At 42.8% G+C, this 16,314-nt stretch overlaps 2 protein-coding genes across 7 annotated transcripts in view; both read right to left on the minus strand.

The window, feature by feature from the left end:
• The window catches only part of spata20 (spermatogenesis associated 20), a 48,113-nt gene extending 46,935 nt beyond the window's left edge, over window positions 1–1,178 (minus strand). For 2 of the 6 annotated variants that reach the window (XR_009785626.1, XM_061755885.1), the window contains exons 1-2: window positions 904–1,174; window positions 67–192 (exon numbers count right to left, since the gene is read on the minus strand). Coding sequence is in view for 5 of the 6 variants with exons in the window: in XM_061755885.1 (XP_061611869.1) it covers window positions 67–192; window positions 904–1,106 (329 nt within the window). In the remaining variant the exon portion in view is untranslated. Of the gene's footprint in view, window positions 1–66; window positions 193–903 lie in introns of all 6 variants that reach the window. The other 4 variants (XM_061755883.1, XM_061755882.1, XM_061755887.1 and 1 more) reach the window with 4 other exon arrangements.
• Window positions 1,179–3,623: 2,445 nt separating this feature from the next.
• pkd1b (polycystic kidney disease 1b) overlaps window positions 3,624–16,314 on the minus strand; it is a 30,464-nt gene continuing 17,773 nt past the window's right edge. Inside the window, exons 24-43 of the mRNA XM_061755888.1 lie at window positions 16,054–16,249; window positions 15,790–15,957; window positions 14,758–14,898; window positions 14,470–14,680; window positions 14,266–14,389; window positions 12,783–12,908; window positions 12,319–12,697; window positions 12,102–12,216; window positions 11,783–11,997; window positions 10,466–10,668; window positions 10,198–10,395; window positions 9,961–10,115; window positions 8,360–8,557; window positions 8,106–8,274; window positions 7,843–8,025; window positions 7,295–7,399; window positions 7,065–7,199; window positions 6,796–6,998; window positions 5,728–5,839; window positions 3,624–5,378 (exon numbers count right to left, since the gene is read on the minus strand). Coding sequence (XP_061611872.1) covers window positions 4,494–5,378; window positions 5,728–5,839; window positions 6,796–6,998; window positions 7,065–7,199; window positions 7,295–7,399; window positions 7,843–8,025; window positions 8,106–8,274; window positions 8,360–8,557; window positions 9,961–10,115; window positions 10,198–10,395; window positions 10,466–10,668; window positions 11,783–11,997; window positions 12,102–12,216; window positions 12,319–12,697; window positions 12,783–12,908; window positions 14,266–14,389; window positions 14,470–14,680; window positions 14,758–14,898; window positions 15,790–15,957; window positions 16,054–16,249 — 4,221 coding nt within the window. The 3' untranslated portion in view covers window positions 3,624–4,493. The remainder of the gene's footprint in view (window positions 5,379–5,727; window positions 5,840–6,795; window positions 6,999–7,064; window positions 7,200–7,294; window positions 7,400–7,842; window positions 8,026–8,105; window positions 8,275–8,359; window positions 8,558–9,960; window positions 10,116–10,197; window positions 10,396–10,465; window positions 10,669–11,782; window positions 11,998–12,101; window positions 12,217–12,318; window positions 12,698–12,782; window positions 12,909–14,265; window positions 14,390–14,469; window positions 14,681–14,757; window positions 14,899–15,789; window positions 15,958–16,053; window positions 16,250–16,314) is intronic.

Here is a 16,314-nt window from a genome sequence, read left to right on the forward strand (position 1 = left end):
AACATTAGAGTCCTGATCAGAAGCACTTGCTAAATGCTAGCCTATCTGTGGTTAAACACTACTCACCAGTCAACGGGGTTGTGTGCATGTTGCAGCAGGTAGGGTGACCTCTCCTTAGCTAACCTGTTGGTGTGTTGGGGAGGAGTAGATGACGAACCTTCACCCCCTGATGCCATCGTAAGGGAAGATGATCTGGGTAAAAAAAATATATATATATTCCGTTTGTAGCTTATTTATAAGCATTGTATACTTTTATACCTTCACTTTAGAATTAGTTAACAATTGCCTTCATAATGATAGAGTACTAGGAAGATTATGGAACAGAACCACCCTAAAATAAAGTATGTATTCAGAAAATACGCCTTTCAGCTTCCGTAGCTACTCATGCTCAAACCCATGTGCGGATTTTCTTTGAGAGATTCTCAATTTACGAATCCTCCTTCACAGAGAACAATTCAAACGCCCAAAGTCTCTCTAAAGACCTATTCCTAAACATCAGATCGTTCCTCTACATTCGGCCACATTTAAACTACATTAGCCCTTTGCTTTGACTTTTGGTATTGCTTTGGCTGACTAAATTTAACCTTGCAGGAGCAGTCCTGTCACCATGACTCGACATGTCTTCGCAAGACAATAACACCACGCACTCGACTTAGGTTGGTTTTTCATGAGAATGCAACTATGCCGAATGAAAATATACGGCATTTAGATAATAGCTGGAAGTGGTTATCGAAATAAAATGTCTAAAAATTGTCAATAGTCTCTGGGGAGTTATAACGACTATAATTTATTATTGAAGTCTCGCGTAGCACGCCTCAACAAATCCTAGTTAATCGCACACTAAAATATAATTATTTATAGTATATCTGGGTTAAGTAACGTCACAGTTATCGTCTCTTTTACCTGTGGAAGTGGACGGTTGCTGAGTGGTGGTGGGTAAACTGTCGGAACAACGTTACGCTATTAACCGAACTCTTGCCAGGAGGGGTCGTGTGCCCGAGGGCTGCAATGACAAGACGCGCAGGTTCCACGCAGCTATATTTGGACGCCGAGCGACACCATGCTAGTCTGAGCATTCTAATCCATAAAGTGTGGCAAGCTAGCATTTGGCGTTGACACAGTGAGGGTGGTTCCAAAACTTCCCGACTAAGCAGGCACGAGGAGGCGTTGTTGTAATACCGTAAACGGACACGCGATGTCGCGCAAAAGCGCTGATGCACAAACTGTTGGGAAGACGTGAAGATGACGATAAACTTTTATGTTTAGACATGGATTTCAAAGGTTTATTATTATTATTATTATTGCTGTTAAATTAAACCAGGCCACCACAATGCTTGTTTTTGTAAAGTGTATTGTTCGAAATCATCAATTTAATGATTTATTTATTCTTTTAGTTTTTATTTCAGTTATATTGGACGTTACAAGATAGCATGCTACTTTTAAACTAAAAATCTATATACAGAAACACTTTTGTTTTTAAATAAAACCAAAAATGTGGGTACGAGGCGGCACGGTGGCCGACTGGTTAGAGCGTCAGCCTCACATTTCTGAGGACCAGGGTTCAATCCCTGGCCCTGCCCGTGTGGAGTTTGCATGTTCTCCCCGTGCTTGCGTGGGTTTTCTCCGGGCACTCCGGTTTCCTCCCACATCCCAAAAACATGCATTGATTGGAGACTTTAAATTGCCCGTAGGTGTGACTGTGAGTGCGAATGGTTGTTTGTTTGTATGTGCCCTGCGATTGGCTGGCAACCAGTTCAGGGTGTACCCCGCCTCCTGCCCGATGACAGCTGGGATAGGCTCCAGCACGCCCGCGACCCTAGTGAGGAGAAACGGCTCAGAAAATGGATGGATGGATGGACAGTGGGTACGGAAAGTATTCAGAACCCCTTAAATGTTTCACTCTTTGTTATATTGCAGCCATTTGCTAAAATCCTTTCAGTTCATTTGTTTCCTCATTAATATACACACAGCAACCCGTATTGACGGAAAAAAACGGAATTGTTGAAATTTTTGCAGATGTATTAAAAAAGAAAAACTGAAATATCACACAGCCATAAGTATTCAGACCCTTTGCTGAGTATTTAGTAGAAGCACCCTTTTGAGCTAATGCAGGCATGAGTCTTTTTGGAAATGATGCAACAAGTTTTTCACACCTAGATTTGGGGATCCTCTGCCATTCCTCCTTGCAGTTCCTCTCCAGTTCTGTCAGGTTGCATGGTGAACGTTGGTTGGCAGCCATTTTCAGGTCTCTCCAGAGATACTCAATTAGGTTTAAGTCAGGATTCTGGCTGGGCCATTCAAGAACAGTCACAGAGTTGTTCTGTAGCCACTCCTTCGTTATTTCAGCTGTGTGCTTTGGGTCATTGTCTTGTTGGAAGGTGAACCTTCGGCCCAGTCTGAGTTTCTGAGCACTCTGGAGAAGGTTTTCGTCCAGGATATGCCTGTACTTGGCCGCATTCAGTCTTTCCTTCGATTGCAACCAGTCTCCCTGTCCCTGCAGCTGAAGAACACACCCACAGCATGATGCTGCCACCACCATGCTTCATTGTTGGGACTGTATTGGACAGGTGATGAGTAGTGCCTGGTTTTCTCCAAACATACTGCTTAGAATTAAGGCAAAACAGTTCTATCTTGGTCTCATCAGACCAGAGAATCTTATTTCTCACCATCTTGGAGTCAGTCCTTCAAGTGCTTTTTTTAGCAAACTCCATGTGGGCTTTTATGTGTCTCGCACTGAGGAGAGGCTTCCGTCGGGCCACTCTACCATAAAGCCCCGACTGATGGAGGGCTGCAGTGATGGTTGACTCTCTAGAACTTTCTCCCATCTCCCGACTGCATCTCTGGAGCTCAGCCACAGTGATCTTTGGGTTGTTCTTTACCTCTCTCACCATGGCTCTTCTCCCCCAATTGCTCATTTTGGCTGGACGGCCAACTCTAGGAAGGGTTCTGGTCGTCCCAAACGTCTTCCATTTAAGGATTATGGAGGCCACTGTGCTCTTAGGAATCTTAAGGGCAGCAGATTTTTTTTGTAACCTTGGCCAGATCTGTGCCTTGCCACAATTCTGTCTCTGAGCTCTTCAGGCAGTTCCTTTGACCTCATGATTCTCATTTGCTCTGACATGCACTGTGAGCTGTAAGGTCTTATATAGACAGGTGTGTGGCTTTCCTTATCAAGTCCAATCAGTATAATCAAACACCGCTGGACTAAATATACGAGTGTCACAGCAAAGGGTCTAAATACCTATGGCAGTGTAATATTTCAGTTTTTCTTTTTTAATAAATCTGCAAAAATTTTAAAAATTAAAAAATTTTCTGTCGATATGGGGTGCTGTGTGTACATTACTGAGGGGGAAAAAAGAACTTAAATTATTTTAGGAAATGGCTGCAATATGACAAAGAGTGCAAAATTTAAGGGGGTCTGACTACTTTCCGTACCCACTGTATAAAAAGACTGTACACAAAATGTTAAATGTTACAAATTATCACACTTACTAATTTTAAAATGTAATTGTTTTAATTAAAAAGTGTAAAAATGTAAACAAAATGTTGATTGTTACAAGATACTACTGTTTTTAAAATATTAAAAAAAGTAAAACAATTTTGAATGTTACAGGGAATGGGAATGTTCAAAAAAATGCAAAACAATGTTTGATGTTACAGGATATCACATGATTTAGTTTTAAAGTAAAACATATTGTTACAAGGTATTACAATATATGTGTTATGTTAAAACCTATCACACATTTCTTTTAATTCGAAAAAAATATATATTGCAAAAAATGTACGTAAATGTATGTCCTATGATTGACTGACCAGTCCACCTTTTGCCCAGAATAGGCTCCAGCTCCCCACAACCCTGAACTGGCTAAGCGGTGTAGAGAAAGGAAATTATAAAAAAATAAAATAAAAATTGAATGATACAAATGTTCACACTATTTTTTTAAATAGTAAAATTGTTAAATTGTTTTACAATTTGTCACTGTTGGTGTAGTTGTACATTCACCTGACTTGGGCGCAGGCAGCGTGGGTTCAGTTCCCACTCAGTGACAGTGTGAATGTGAGCCTTTCGCCCGAAGTAAGCTAGGATAGGCTTCAGCGCCCTGCGACCGTGAATAGGATAAACAGTGTTGAGAATCGATGGATGAATGGATTTTAAAAAAACATGTTTAAAAAATATGGAGTGTTACAAGATGTCAAACACTTTCTTAATAAAAACTGAAAAAATAGGATACACTAGTTAGAAAGATTTTTCACATGGCATTACAACTTTTTAGTTTCTTTTCCTTCAAATATTCCAATATCCAAACACGTACACTGAAAGCATAATAGGAAAAACTATTTTTCACTTGTGTTTGGCAAGCTTAGGGGAAGTAATTATTGCAAAAATGTAATTGACAAAATTGAGACCCTGTTGTCTCTCGTCTTTATTCTCCAAAGAAATTCCTCTATGTTTCACCGGTTCCAAAATGTAGATAATTTTGATGTGAAAATGTTTAAGAGGGTCCCTCAGAGATCCAAGCCTTCCTCTTTTTCGGCGCCCCATCGCTGATACGTCTGCTTATGCCCTCTTCGCTATTTGGTCGGTTGAAGGTGAGAGCAAAACTGCCACATGGGGCAACACCGCCTTGTTTTAGCCACAACCTTTGAGCTGCATCAGCTGAGTGAGAGCTTCCAGAATGCCACGCTCTCCTCTTGGGAAAACTAATAAAAGCAGGAGAATTTACAGGATGCAAGCTGTAGATTCCTGTTGCGTGCTTTGCTGCTTCAGTTGTGTCACTAGACATGTGATACTGTCGATGTAATGATTCAGATTCTGAGTGAGAGCTCCTTGTCCGTGGGCAGAGGTGGACTGGTGCATCAGGGGGTTGAATTGTGGAAGGAGTGAAAGGAAACATGGATGAAATGGATTTTTGTGGATTAGCGTAAAGCAAACCTGTCCTCCTGCGTCTTACTTCACCTTTAGTCCTCCCATCACATTCCTGATCCTTTGGATTTGCTGATTTTTTTAATCTGTCCTCACATTTCTCCTTGTTACCGATCTTACTTTTCTTTCTCCTACACAGAGCTCTACATTCACTCTCCAGGTTGTGCACATCCTCAGTTATCTGGGTGACCCGATCAAACTGAGATAGCAAAGCATTGACACACGGCAGCAGGTGGTCCAGGAAAGGTTGGACGTCAAACCCTTGTTCAGAAAGTGAAAACTCCTCAGACAAGACAGAGAGGGATGACGACAAGCGACGTGGAGATGAAAAGGAAGGAGCTGAGGACGGCGACTGAGAAGATGGAAGGGAGGAAAAGAGAGTGGAAATATGGGATTCCTGGGAGACTCTGGAAGAAGGAACGTCGATGCCTTCAAACTTCACCCTGTGCCTGAACTATAACAGAAAGGAAATAGCTAGCATCAGTGGCATAAAGTGACTACTTTTCAATAAAAGTCAATTCATCAATTTTCTATTGTGCTTGTCCTTATTAGAGTGGAGAGTGATCTGGAGCCTATCCCAGCTGACTTTAGGCAAGAGGCGAGTCGTGGGTACACCCTTGACTTGTCGCCAATCAATCACAAATCAATCGCAGGCACATACAAACTATTCACATTGAAGAACAATTTAGAGTATTCAATTAACATGGATATTTTGGAACGTGAGAGGGAAAGCATTGGGAGAGCATGCAAACCATGGCCGGAGCAGAAATAATAAATAAAAGTCAACTAATGTTTATACTCACTTCTTTAGCCTTGGTGAGTCCAAGCCACAGCTTGAGTCTCTTGATGAAGAACTCCACCATCTCATAGTCCTGCGGTTCTGTCGTTGGACGATAAATGTCTGCTTTCTCAGCCCTTGAAAAAAATACAGCCAAATACAGTAATAACAAATCTGGTTGTACAGGAACAGTTGTGGCTGTACGTTTGGCAATGACTCAGATTTCTATTTCACAAACATTGCTTCTTCATTGGCGGCACGGTAGCTGACTGGTTAACATATCTGCCTCACAGTTCTGAGGCCTCGCCTGTGTGGAGTTTGCATGTTGTACCCGTACCTGCGTGGATTTTCTCCGGGTACTCCGGTTTCCTCCCACTTCCCAAAAACATGCATGGTAGGGAGATTGAAGACTCTAAATTGCCCGTAGGTGTGAATGTGTGTGCGAATGATTGTTTTCTTTATATGTGACCTGCGATTGGCTGCCGACCATTTCAGGGTGTACCCCGCTTCTGGATAGGCTCCAGCACGCCCGCGACCCTAGTGAGGGTAAGCGTAAAAGAAAATGGATGGATGCTTCTTCATTTTTCATGGTTGTGATATCATTTTTGTCTACAATTGTCTACAATTGAAGCACTGGACGTTGGCACGGTGAACTAATGGTTAGCATATCTGCCTCACAGTTCTGGGGACTGGTGTGCGAATGGTTGTTTGTTTGTATGTGCCCTGCGATTGGCTGGCAACCAGTTCAGGGTGTACCCCGCCTCCTGCCCGATGACAGCTTGGATAGGCTCCAGCACACCCGCGACCCTTGTGAGGAGAAGCGGCTCAGAAAATGGATGGATGGAGGAAGCATATTAATCCAACCATCCATCCATCCATCCATTTTCTGAGCCGCTTCTCCTCACTAGGGTCGCGGGCGTGCTGGAGCCTATCCCAGCTATCATCGGGCAGGAGGCGGGGTACACCCTGAACTGGTTGCCAGCCAATCGCAGGGCAGCATATTAATCCAGTTTAGTTAATTATTAATGATGCTAGGCTAGGGCAGCCCTGGAGCACGCTTAGCAAAGACAAATACAAAAGTGTTGTGCAGTACCTGTACGCACGAATGAGAACAGCTCCTAAGAGTTTGGCCATGAGCCAGAAACATGCCCCCATCAACAGTAGTCCATAGAGAGGACCGAGGACAGGGTGGACCCTGCATAGTCTTTGGAGGCCAAGCCGGCCACGCAGAATGGACATCAGTGAAACAACCACCTGATGCATGGACAAAAAGCCTTCCACTGACCGTGAGAAGAGCTGAAACCAGAACAGAGATGTTAAATCCAGTTCTTTTTAATAATCAATTCAATTTTACAATTTTACCGTATTCCCGAGGTGAGTAATGAACAAAAGCAGTAGTAGTAAGAGGAAACTTAAGGCCCACAACTCCTTCCAAGCTCTGTTCAGGACTCTGATGATCAGAACCCACCTCCGCACAAATCTTAATGTTCCCAACAGCTGGAACACAAAACAATGGAAAAGTGTATTTATTACAGTCAAAAACAACAGGCCGATATTGTTATGTGTTACAGGAAACTGCAGCTCCCAATTACCTTTAGGACCAGAAGAGTAAGTAAGACAGCAGCACATTGAGAAGACCTTTGAATCAGTAGAGCAGGGCCATGGAAGTTGATGAAGGTGTCAGGTTGAGATCGCAGCTAAATCATAGGAGAGGATCAGATGCACATTACAAGGACCTAAAATACGTATCAAATTTGCATAGTGGAAAGTTGCAGTTGGATTTGGCTTTGAACAGGGATCATTATGTACTGCATATTTAAGCAGTATTTCATTTTATTGACTGCCCTGACTGTTTCCAGAGTGGATAAAAACAGTCATAACACACCCCATGCCACAGGTTAATTGATCAGGATAATATTTTAGAGACATCCGATCAGCAGACTTTTGTTGACTTCAATTGGAATAGAGGAAATCTGTCTTAAATTAAGTATAATTATCGGTACTGTGTGTATGCCCTGTGGAATGATGAGGCCTCTCACAGGTCAGTCCTGATCCTATGCCGGACTTCTCGTACAGGGGAGGAAGATGAAGGAAGTTATGTCTCAATATTTGTATCCATATTTTTTGATTGTACATTTACCTGGGAAACACAGGAAGTGGCCTCGGAGAGAAAACAGAGGTGGAGCACACTTGTCGCCAAAGACAATGCAGCCAACATGAGCTGTAGCCAATGTTTGGCTTGACACAGATACTGAGAACGCTCATTAGCCATCGACCACAGTTCCCCAAACAAGATGAGGAGAGCAGAACTGAGAAGGAAAACCTGTCAAATAGAGCCAGAATGTTTTAAGAAATCAGTTTTAATTTGTAGATGATAAATGTTAGCGCCTGGGTTGGTTTTACCATCAGGACCAGATGGAGGTCTAAGCCTTCATGCGATGATGGAATGAGGACCGGATAGATGGAGAGGGAAGAAGTGACTCTTTGTGTCCAATCGAGTTGGATGGACAGACATAGAAATAAACTGGACTCTCTGTGATACTGTGTAAAATCCAAAGAGAGGGTCTTGAGCCTGAAGAAGGTGATAAACAAGCCCAATTAGCATCAAAATCTAAGCATTTTGACATTATGGGAGATTACACCGGAAATCTGCTTACTGATTAATGCAAAAGGCTCCCATGTGGAGGTCGTCCAGGACTCGCTGTGTCGCCACGCTGCTGTTTCCCAGAGTGACCCGCGCCCGGCCCAGTGTGTGTGTGTATTGGAGACGTGGTGACCCCAAAAGTCGGAGCGAGGGGTTTTGGTGCAGGTAGGTCACCAAGGTACTGTTCATCCACAGCTCTACATCTAAGCAGCTGCAAAAGTGTAAGCAATTAGCGATTAATAATTTTCAGCCCCACTGCACTGTTAGACATTTCATAGAGTTTTTACTACTGGCAACACTTGCCAGTAAGTTTCTCTAAACTTGATTACAGTAGTTACTGACAACAGTGTCAAATCAATGTTTCTATTGATTGTGGTGCTGATGAGTTACACAAGGTAAAAGGGAGTGCTTTTGGTTTGCAGAAGAAGTAGGCCAGGTAACACTTACAGTATGTTAGCTTCACTGAGCATACATCTGAACTTTACACAACCCACAGTCAGGGTTTCATGAAAAAATAAGTGCAACATGTAATGCGCGAGTTAAATAAGACACATTCAACAAACTACGGATAACATAAACACACATGATCAATGTTACGTTAATCCTCATTGTTCATGAACAATAAGGATGAACATCTTTATTATGGGAACAGTTCAACATTTTATGGCACAATGCATGCTGGGAGCACGCAGCTTCACAATTTTGCTGCATGCAAAATACAGTTGCTCTCTTTGTGACAACCAAAATTCCATGATGCAGTGGAAACTGTTGTTAATTACTGCAAAATCACTTTAAAGTATTTTACTGTAAGGTATGTGGTAAATAGCTGTCAATCAAAAGTGAGCATTATTATTTTGATATGAGCACTTGTATTGGATCACTCAATCTTGCAAGTGGTCTTTTTGTTATGACGGGTCAATGTATATTGGTTGTGGATCTGATTTCTTTCTCCAAAACTGGGCCCTAATTTAAACTTCAACAGTAAATCCAATTCAGAAATTGATGTGGTCCAGACATAGATAATATGGCCATTGAGAGATAGCAATAAAAAATAGTAAATTATCCTCGCTGAGTGGTGACTGATGCTATTTGATTTACAATCCCTGGGGCTATGGTAACTGTTCTACTCACCTGATATCTACGTGAAAAGCCTATGATCATTTGAGTTTGAGCTTTCTGTTGCTCAGATTCGTGGCACAGGTGTATTCTTTTGACGTTAAAATGGATAGCCTGCTAAAGTCTACTCAGTGAGGCATTGACTCAAAATAACTTCAAACTTCATACACTTCACTTTTCAACTTTAAAGCCAATGATGAGGGTTTGGTTTCCAGTATGTCCCTTTAAAATGGGCTACAGCTACTCCACCACGAGGTAGTATTGTTTTCTTCTCTGTAGACCAATTTACAAAGTCGATTAACCTTATCCTCCTCACCCACAGGTACTGCTGAATTCAATTAGAATTTTGTTTTAAGAAATAAAAAAACAAAAAGCAACAGGTTTTGGCATGCTTTCAGTTCAGGTCAGCGGTAGTTACTCGCGTTGTGCCACTCGGACGTATTCAGGCGCCAATAAATTAATAGCATTCTGAATTGGTTTAGAGTGCATTGTGCTTACTTTCTGATAGATGTTAGGTTGAGGTCACCGTAGGGAGCGCTGTGAAGCTGGCGTCTAACAGCGGAGTGCAACAGCCGCCCCTGGCTTCTTTCCACACTGTCCTGGTAGTTCACCATGAGCACCAGCAACAGAAATAGCAGCTGGAACACACATTGCTTCATAAAAGATGAAAAAGACAATCAAGATAAATGTGAATTGTAACAAAGACCGTAGCTCTTTTTTTTTTTTTTTTCTCACCCTCATGAGTGACCTCAGTGCACGGACTTTCCTAGCCTCCTCTTTAGCCTGCAGCAGTCCATAGCCACAGGGTGGTCGAACCTTCCCACCATGTTCTCCAAATGCTCTCACCACTGTGGTCTCCTGGGCTAGTTGGTCCTCCACCTCTGGATCCACAGGTCGCCAAATGACAGTGTAGATCAGGGCCTGAATGCACACCTAGGCGAGGTAGAACACCCACTAAAGTTCTAAGAAGCATTGCCAGCGACTTGGAGGGGTTTGATCTGACCTTGAGAGGTTCCAGGAGGAGAGCTGAGGTGAGGAAGGCAGACAGCGCAGATATGAGCCACATGAGGACCACTGTTCTGGAGAAGAGGCTGCCATAGATTCCGACAAGAGCAAGGCAGGCTCCGATCAGGACAGCTACTAGTGGGTAGATCATATACAGCACCCAGGGAGGAAACAGCCAGCTGCGCCGACCTCTAATGATGCCTAAAGCAGAGTACATGGAAATGAAAAAGAAAAATAAAGCGTAGTAGGAGAAACTGAAAGAAAGGAAGCTCGGATACCCGTTAGCTTATCTAGTAACGACATTGCCGTGGCAAACTCTTGTTATTTTTATTTTTTTGTATTGAATGACTTTATGAGACATGTTATACAAACAACACCACCAGTTGCTCCTCTGTTTGTCTCCATCAACAGTGAGCTTCCATTCCATTCCTAATTGACAATAGTTTTATTTCACGTCACAGTCATGGTGTCCGTGGCTCAGCCGACCTCGATGCTGACCACACACATAAGGACTTGTGATTGCAAATATTGAACAGTTTTAATATTTACGATTGTCGACCTGACTATTTTTATCCAAACAGACCGAAGAGGAAAAATCCCTCAAAACACATCCCACACCACATGTCTAGTCGGTCAGGATTATCTGCTAAAGACATCCTACATCCTGTAAACTAAAATCTGTTCTCAATTGGCTTACCTGGTTTGATAAAGGTTAAATAAAACATAAACTGAAATGTTAAGGAATCATCCAACTCTCCATTTTCTGTACAGGTTATCCTCACTAAGGTTGTGGGCATGCTGGAGTCTATCCCAGCTGACTTCTGGCGAGAGGCGGGGTACACTATCCCAGCTATCAACGGACAGGAGTGGGGGTACACCCTGAACTGGTTGCGAGCCAATCGCAGAGCACATTTAAACAAACAACCATTCGCACTCACATTCACACCTACAGGCACTTTAGAGTCTTCAATCAACCTACCATACATGTTTTTGGGATGTGGGAGAAAACCGGAGTGCCCGGATAAAACCCACGCAGGCACGGGGAGAACATGCAAACTCCACACAGGTGAGGCCGGATTTGAATCCGAGTCCTCAGAACTGTGAGACAGATATGTTAACCAGTCACCCACCATGGTGCCCTAATGAATTATTATTATTATTATTATTATTATTATTATTATTATTATTATTATTATTATTATTATTATTAATCTTTCAACTGTGCAACTGTGGAGGGCTGCCCTGTGAATGTTTTCTTAATTCAAAGACACTACTATGGCTATTAATTTTGTATTTCCCACCGACTTTACTGTACCAATGCGTGTGGTGGAGGAGCATCTTGTCGAGTCAGGATAAGGACTCGGTAGGAAGGTGCTGGCCACCGAGTCCATAGATAGAACAGACGGACATTTGTAGAGTTTTGTCTCGCATAGGGAAGGACACGAATGAGGCTCAAACTTAAGAAACTCCGGCTCATGGAGGTATTTATCCTCAGTGTGATCCGACCAACTGCTACACAAGGTGCTCTGGCTAAGAAAAGACAAGAATATTAATAAATCGTCAAAATAATCTTGGATCATGTCTTAAATTACAGTAAGCAAGCCATGCAAAGAGCAGTCAGAAGTAGACCTTACGCATTAGAGAATGATGAGGCCGTAGTTGGAGAGTCCCGACCGCTGTCTGAGTTGTTTCTGGTGAAATGGACACTGTCCTCTGTTGCTTCTTCTATTGACATCAGCAGATTCTCCTCTGAAAGAAACACATACAAATAAAGATAAACTCTATTGTAAATAATTACATTGATTTACTCACTCACTCTTCTGTTGCAGATTAGGACAAAGATTCTCTTACCAGACAGAGTCAAAATGTTTGTCATATTGTGGTTGTGAGCCTGCAGCGGATTGGAAATATCCCGATCCTGTGCAGGAGAAGAGTAATAGTCCATAGTGTCTTTTTGGAGGGGATGAAGTAGGGCAGCAGGTGGGTCAGAAGAGGAGCGTGGGGTCAAGTTCAGCTGCATGCGAGCCTTTTTCCTTCTTAGTTGGCGTGTTGTGCACAAAGTAAGTGAGGCCTCACAGGTGTCAGGGACTTCCGATTCTTTAAGCAGACTGTCACAAGATGCCCAGGAAGCCGCAATATCGTCCTGACATGTGTCGTCGTTTTGGGGCACCAAACCAGAAGCAGCCCAGAAGTCCAAGATGCTGGAGTCAATAGCTTTGCTCTCCAGTAACTACAGCAAAATTATTTAAGAATATTAAATTTTAGCAGACCTTGAGCAGCAGAGCAGCAAGAAAAGTGTATTCGTGTATGCTCACTGATGAGGGACTGTCTCGAAGTGGGCTGGAGAAAGATGGCCCTGATAGTTCTGATTGGCTGAGGTAGACATCCATCTCCACAGAATAACAAACTGGTGACGGAGGAACTGACATGTCCACGATTACCTGTGTTACAAACACGCCACAAACATCATGTACTTTTATCGGTCCGTCCATCCATGGGATAGGCCCCAGGCGAGAGGCGGGGTACACCTTGGACTGGACGCAAGTCAATTGCAGGGCATACTGTATGTTAAAAAACAAGCATTTACACTCACATTCACAACTACGGACAATTTAGAGCACTGGTGTCAAACTGGTGGCTAGGTGGCCAGATGCGGCCCACCACATTATTTTATGTGGCCCGCGAAAGCAAATCAAAATTGCTCATTGTGTTCTGGTGTAATACCAATGAGATATTTGCAAGCATTTTTTTGGTTACCAATCCCCCTTTGAAAAGAAATGTAATGTAATGTTTTTAGAGGCTTCTGATTTCAAAACTGGTTATTCATCAATGTGTTGTGTATACTGTATGTAATAACAGTATATGAGGTAATCTTTAATTGCTATGGGTTCACAGTCGTAGCGGCCCTCCGAGGGAAGTCATGACTACGATGATGTGACCTGTGACAAAAATGAGTTTGACACCCTTGATTTAGAGTCTTCAATTAACTTAACATGCATGTTTTGGGAATGTGGGGGGAAGCTGGATTGCCCAGGGAAAACTCATGCAACTACACAGGAAGGCCGTAGCCAAGATTCAAACCCAGGATGTCTCAACCATGAGGCGAATGTTCTCACCACTTGGGCCACTTAGCTGCACTTTGTCCTTACATCAAAGGAAAGTAGCTGTGTGAGGGTGTACCAATAGAACACAACACGGAATTTGAATATCATATATATAAACCTACCATTACGTGGTAGATGAGCACAATGTTTGCTAGCCAGGCATCCTCCAATTCTTTAAGATGCTGTCACTATAAAAGTTGCTTAACACAAGAAACAGGCTCTCGTAGTAAATTGTTAACCAATTTACAAATGTGATTTAATCTATGAGGACAAAATGTCAAAACTTCCTCAAAATTGAGAACAGTTTAATAATTTATATTCTTTTTTTCATTTTACAAATTTCTGAATTACTTGTCACGTTTCTGAATTCGGAAGCACAGCAGGCAGGCTGGTGGTTAGCATGTCTGTGTCAGGTTTTCCTGTGGGGACTTTCCATGTTTTGTTCTGCCAGTGCTTGCCTTGGTTTTCTCAGAGTACTCTGGCATTCTCCCACATTTAAAAATCATGCATGCTAGGTTAATTGAAAACTCTAAATTGCGAATGCGTGTGAAGTTCAGTATGAATGATTGCTTGTCATTCTATGCAGTATGTGCCCTGCAATTGACAGGCAACCAGTCCAGTTGGATTAAGTTTGTTTATCAACACGTACAACTAATTACAGTTACATAAGAAGATCTGAACAATGTTACATTACCTGACTGTGGGCATTTCTAAACAAAAAGCAGATCAAACACTGAAGAGGAAACAGCAGAACTGCAACAACCATCCCCACCGCAACAGTTTCCATATTGACCAGCAGTTTGGCTGACACTGGCCCACTTGCAGGAACACAAATACTAATTGTTTTAATGCTGTTATAGCAGCCATTCAAACGACTCGATAGTTATGCAGTTTTTACCTGTGCCCCTCGGAACCCACAGCCCCGTACCACAGAGCAGCCAATGCCAGGTACAGATGCAGCATGAGAGCACTACAGGTAACTCTCTGAGCTCTGGTGAAAACACTGTGGATGGGGCGTTCCCATAGCGATAGCCACAAGTGGCGCTCCACCATTCCAAAAAGCAACTGGGATGACAGGATTCGCTGAAATTGGGAAAGTTCTTCGGGACCTGCGAAGAAGGAGTTCAGGTTTTTTATATTTGACTTTATGTTATTCTTTTGCAAGGTGGACGTTAAGTAATCTTACATGAGGCCAGGATTTCTTTCTCCACTGTACCATTCTTCGGATTTTCCACAGAGAGCCAGTCATCCACCAGGAAGAAGAACATGTGGTCAGTCATAGGGTCCCAGACCACCACATGGTGAACATACCAGGATGGGTCTAAGCCTACATGGACAGAACAGCGCATGGTCACGTGTAGTCATCTTTTCAAGCTTAGATCTGTTCACGAAACTCATTCAGCCATCCATTATAGGGCACATACAGCACAGAAAAAGAACCATTCCCACGCACATAAACACCTATGGACGATTTATATTGGGATGGCTGCAGCCAAGATTCCAACCCACAAAGTCAGAATTCTGAAGTAGATGTGCCAACCACTAGCCCTCCCCTGTGGTCCTCCAATTTGGAATTTGATCATAATTTTAGGGGGGGGTGGGGATTGAAGCGCCGTCATGTGTGACATCACGAGAAACATAACGAACTTTAATTAGATCAACAAACACACTACTTATAACCCTGGAACTTATTTATTTTTCTAGCGGTTATCCTATTTTTACAACTATTTGATAAACATTTTAAGTGAGATATTTGAGACAACACTCACCTTTGCATTAGATTTATTTTTCTCTTTGTAATTTAATTTAAACGTTTATTGTATTTATGTTGAACAGTGATTATATTTTTACACAAAAAGGTGTGAATGTGAGTGCAAATGGTTGTTTGTTTCGATGTGCCCTGCGATTGGCTGGCGACCGGTTCAGGGTGTACCCCGCCTCCCGCCCGAAGATTGCTGGGATAGGTTGCAGCAGCCCACGACCCTAGTGAGAATAAGCGGTAAAGAAAATGGATGGATGCATGGATGGGTGATAGCACTTCAAGTTAAACATGAAAGTGTTTCTTGAAAATAGCTATAAAGTTAATTGGCGTTATATGATGGCATTGTTTCCCATAGGAATAATTACTTCCGTACCCGAACAAGCCAGCATTCGAGAGAAAAAAATGCATTCAACTTTAGAGGTTCCACTGTACAGTATTTCTGCTCTCACCACATACCTGTGTTGTCATGCCATATTCGAATTTTCCAAACTTCGCCCAAATTGTCGTCTGTCTCTAAATGAAACTGGTCCAGGCTGCCACGTTGAAAAGCTCCATCCCTTTGCAGATGGCGAGAGCCGCTCTTGTTGACACCATACAGACTGATGCCAACATGTGCTGTGGTACCTGATGGGATAAGGTTGTGCATTAGAATTTGCTGCACAGTATTCTGATCTGTATTTTTCCATGAAATGTGTGTACTTTGTTGTTACTTTTGCTGACCTGCTCCATGCCTCCAACCAGTCTTGACCAGCACTCTGTAGTGGTACAGTCCCGATCGACCACACAGGGGTACTTGCCTCTGTCTCAAGCTGTCCATGTGGTCCAGTTTATGGGCAATGAGTCCCACCAGCAGGTGAATCAGGATCAGAACAGCACATACAATCCCCACCATCACATTAAGACTGGGACCACCTGCCTGGATAGACATGGACCATAATTCCAAAGGGCTATATTTACTCGTGTGTGCTGGATTAGACCACA

The sequence above is a fragment of the Phyllopteryx taeniolatus genome, chromosome 19 (assembly GCF_024500385.1).
Source record: "Phyllopteryx taeniolatus isolate TA_2022b chromosome 19, UOR_Ptae_1.2, whole genome shotgun sequence".
Taxonomy (NCBI): domain Eukaryota; kingdom Metazoa; phylum Chordata; class Actinopteri; order Syngnathiformes; family Syngnathidae; genus Phyllopteryx; species Phyllopteryx taeniolatus.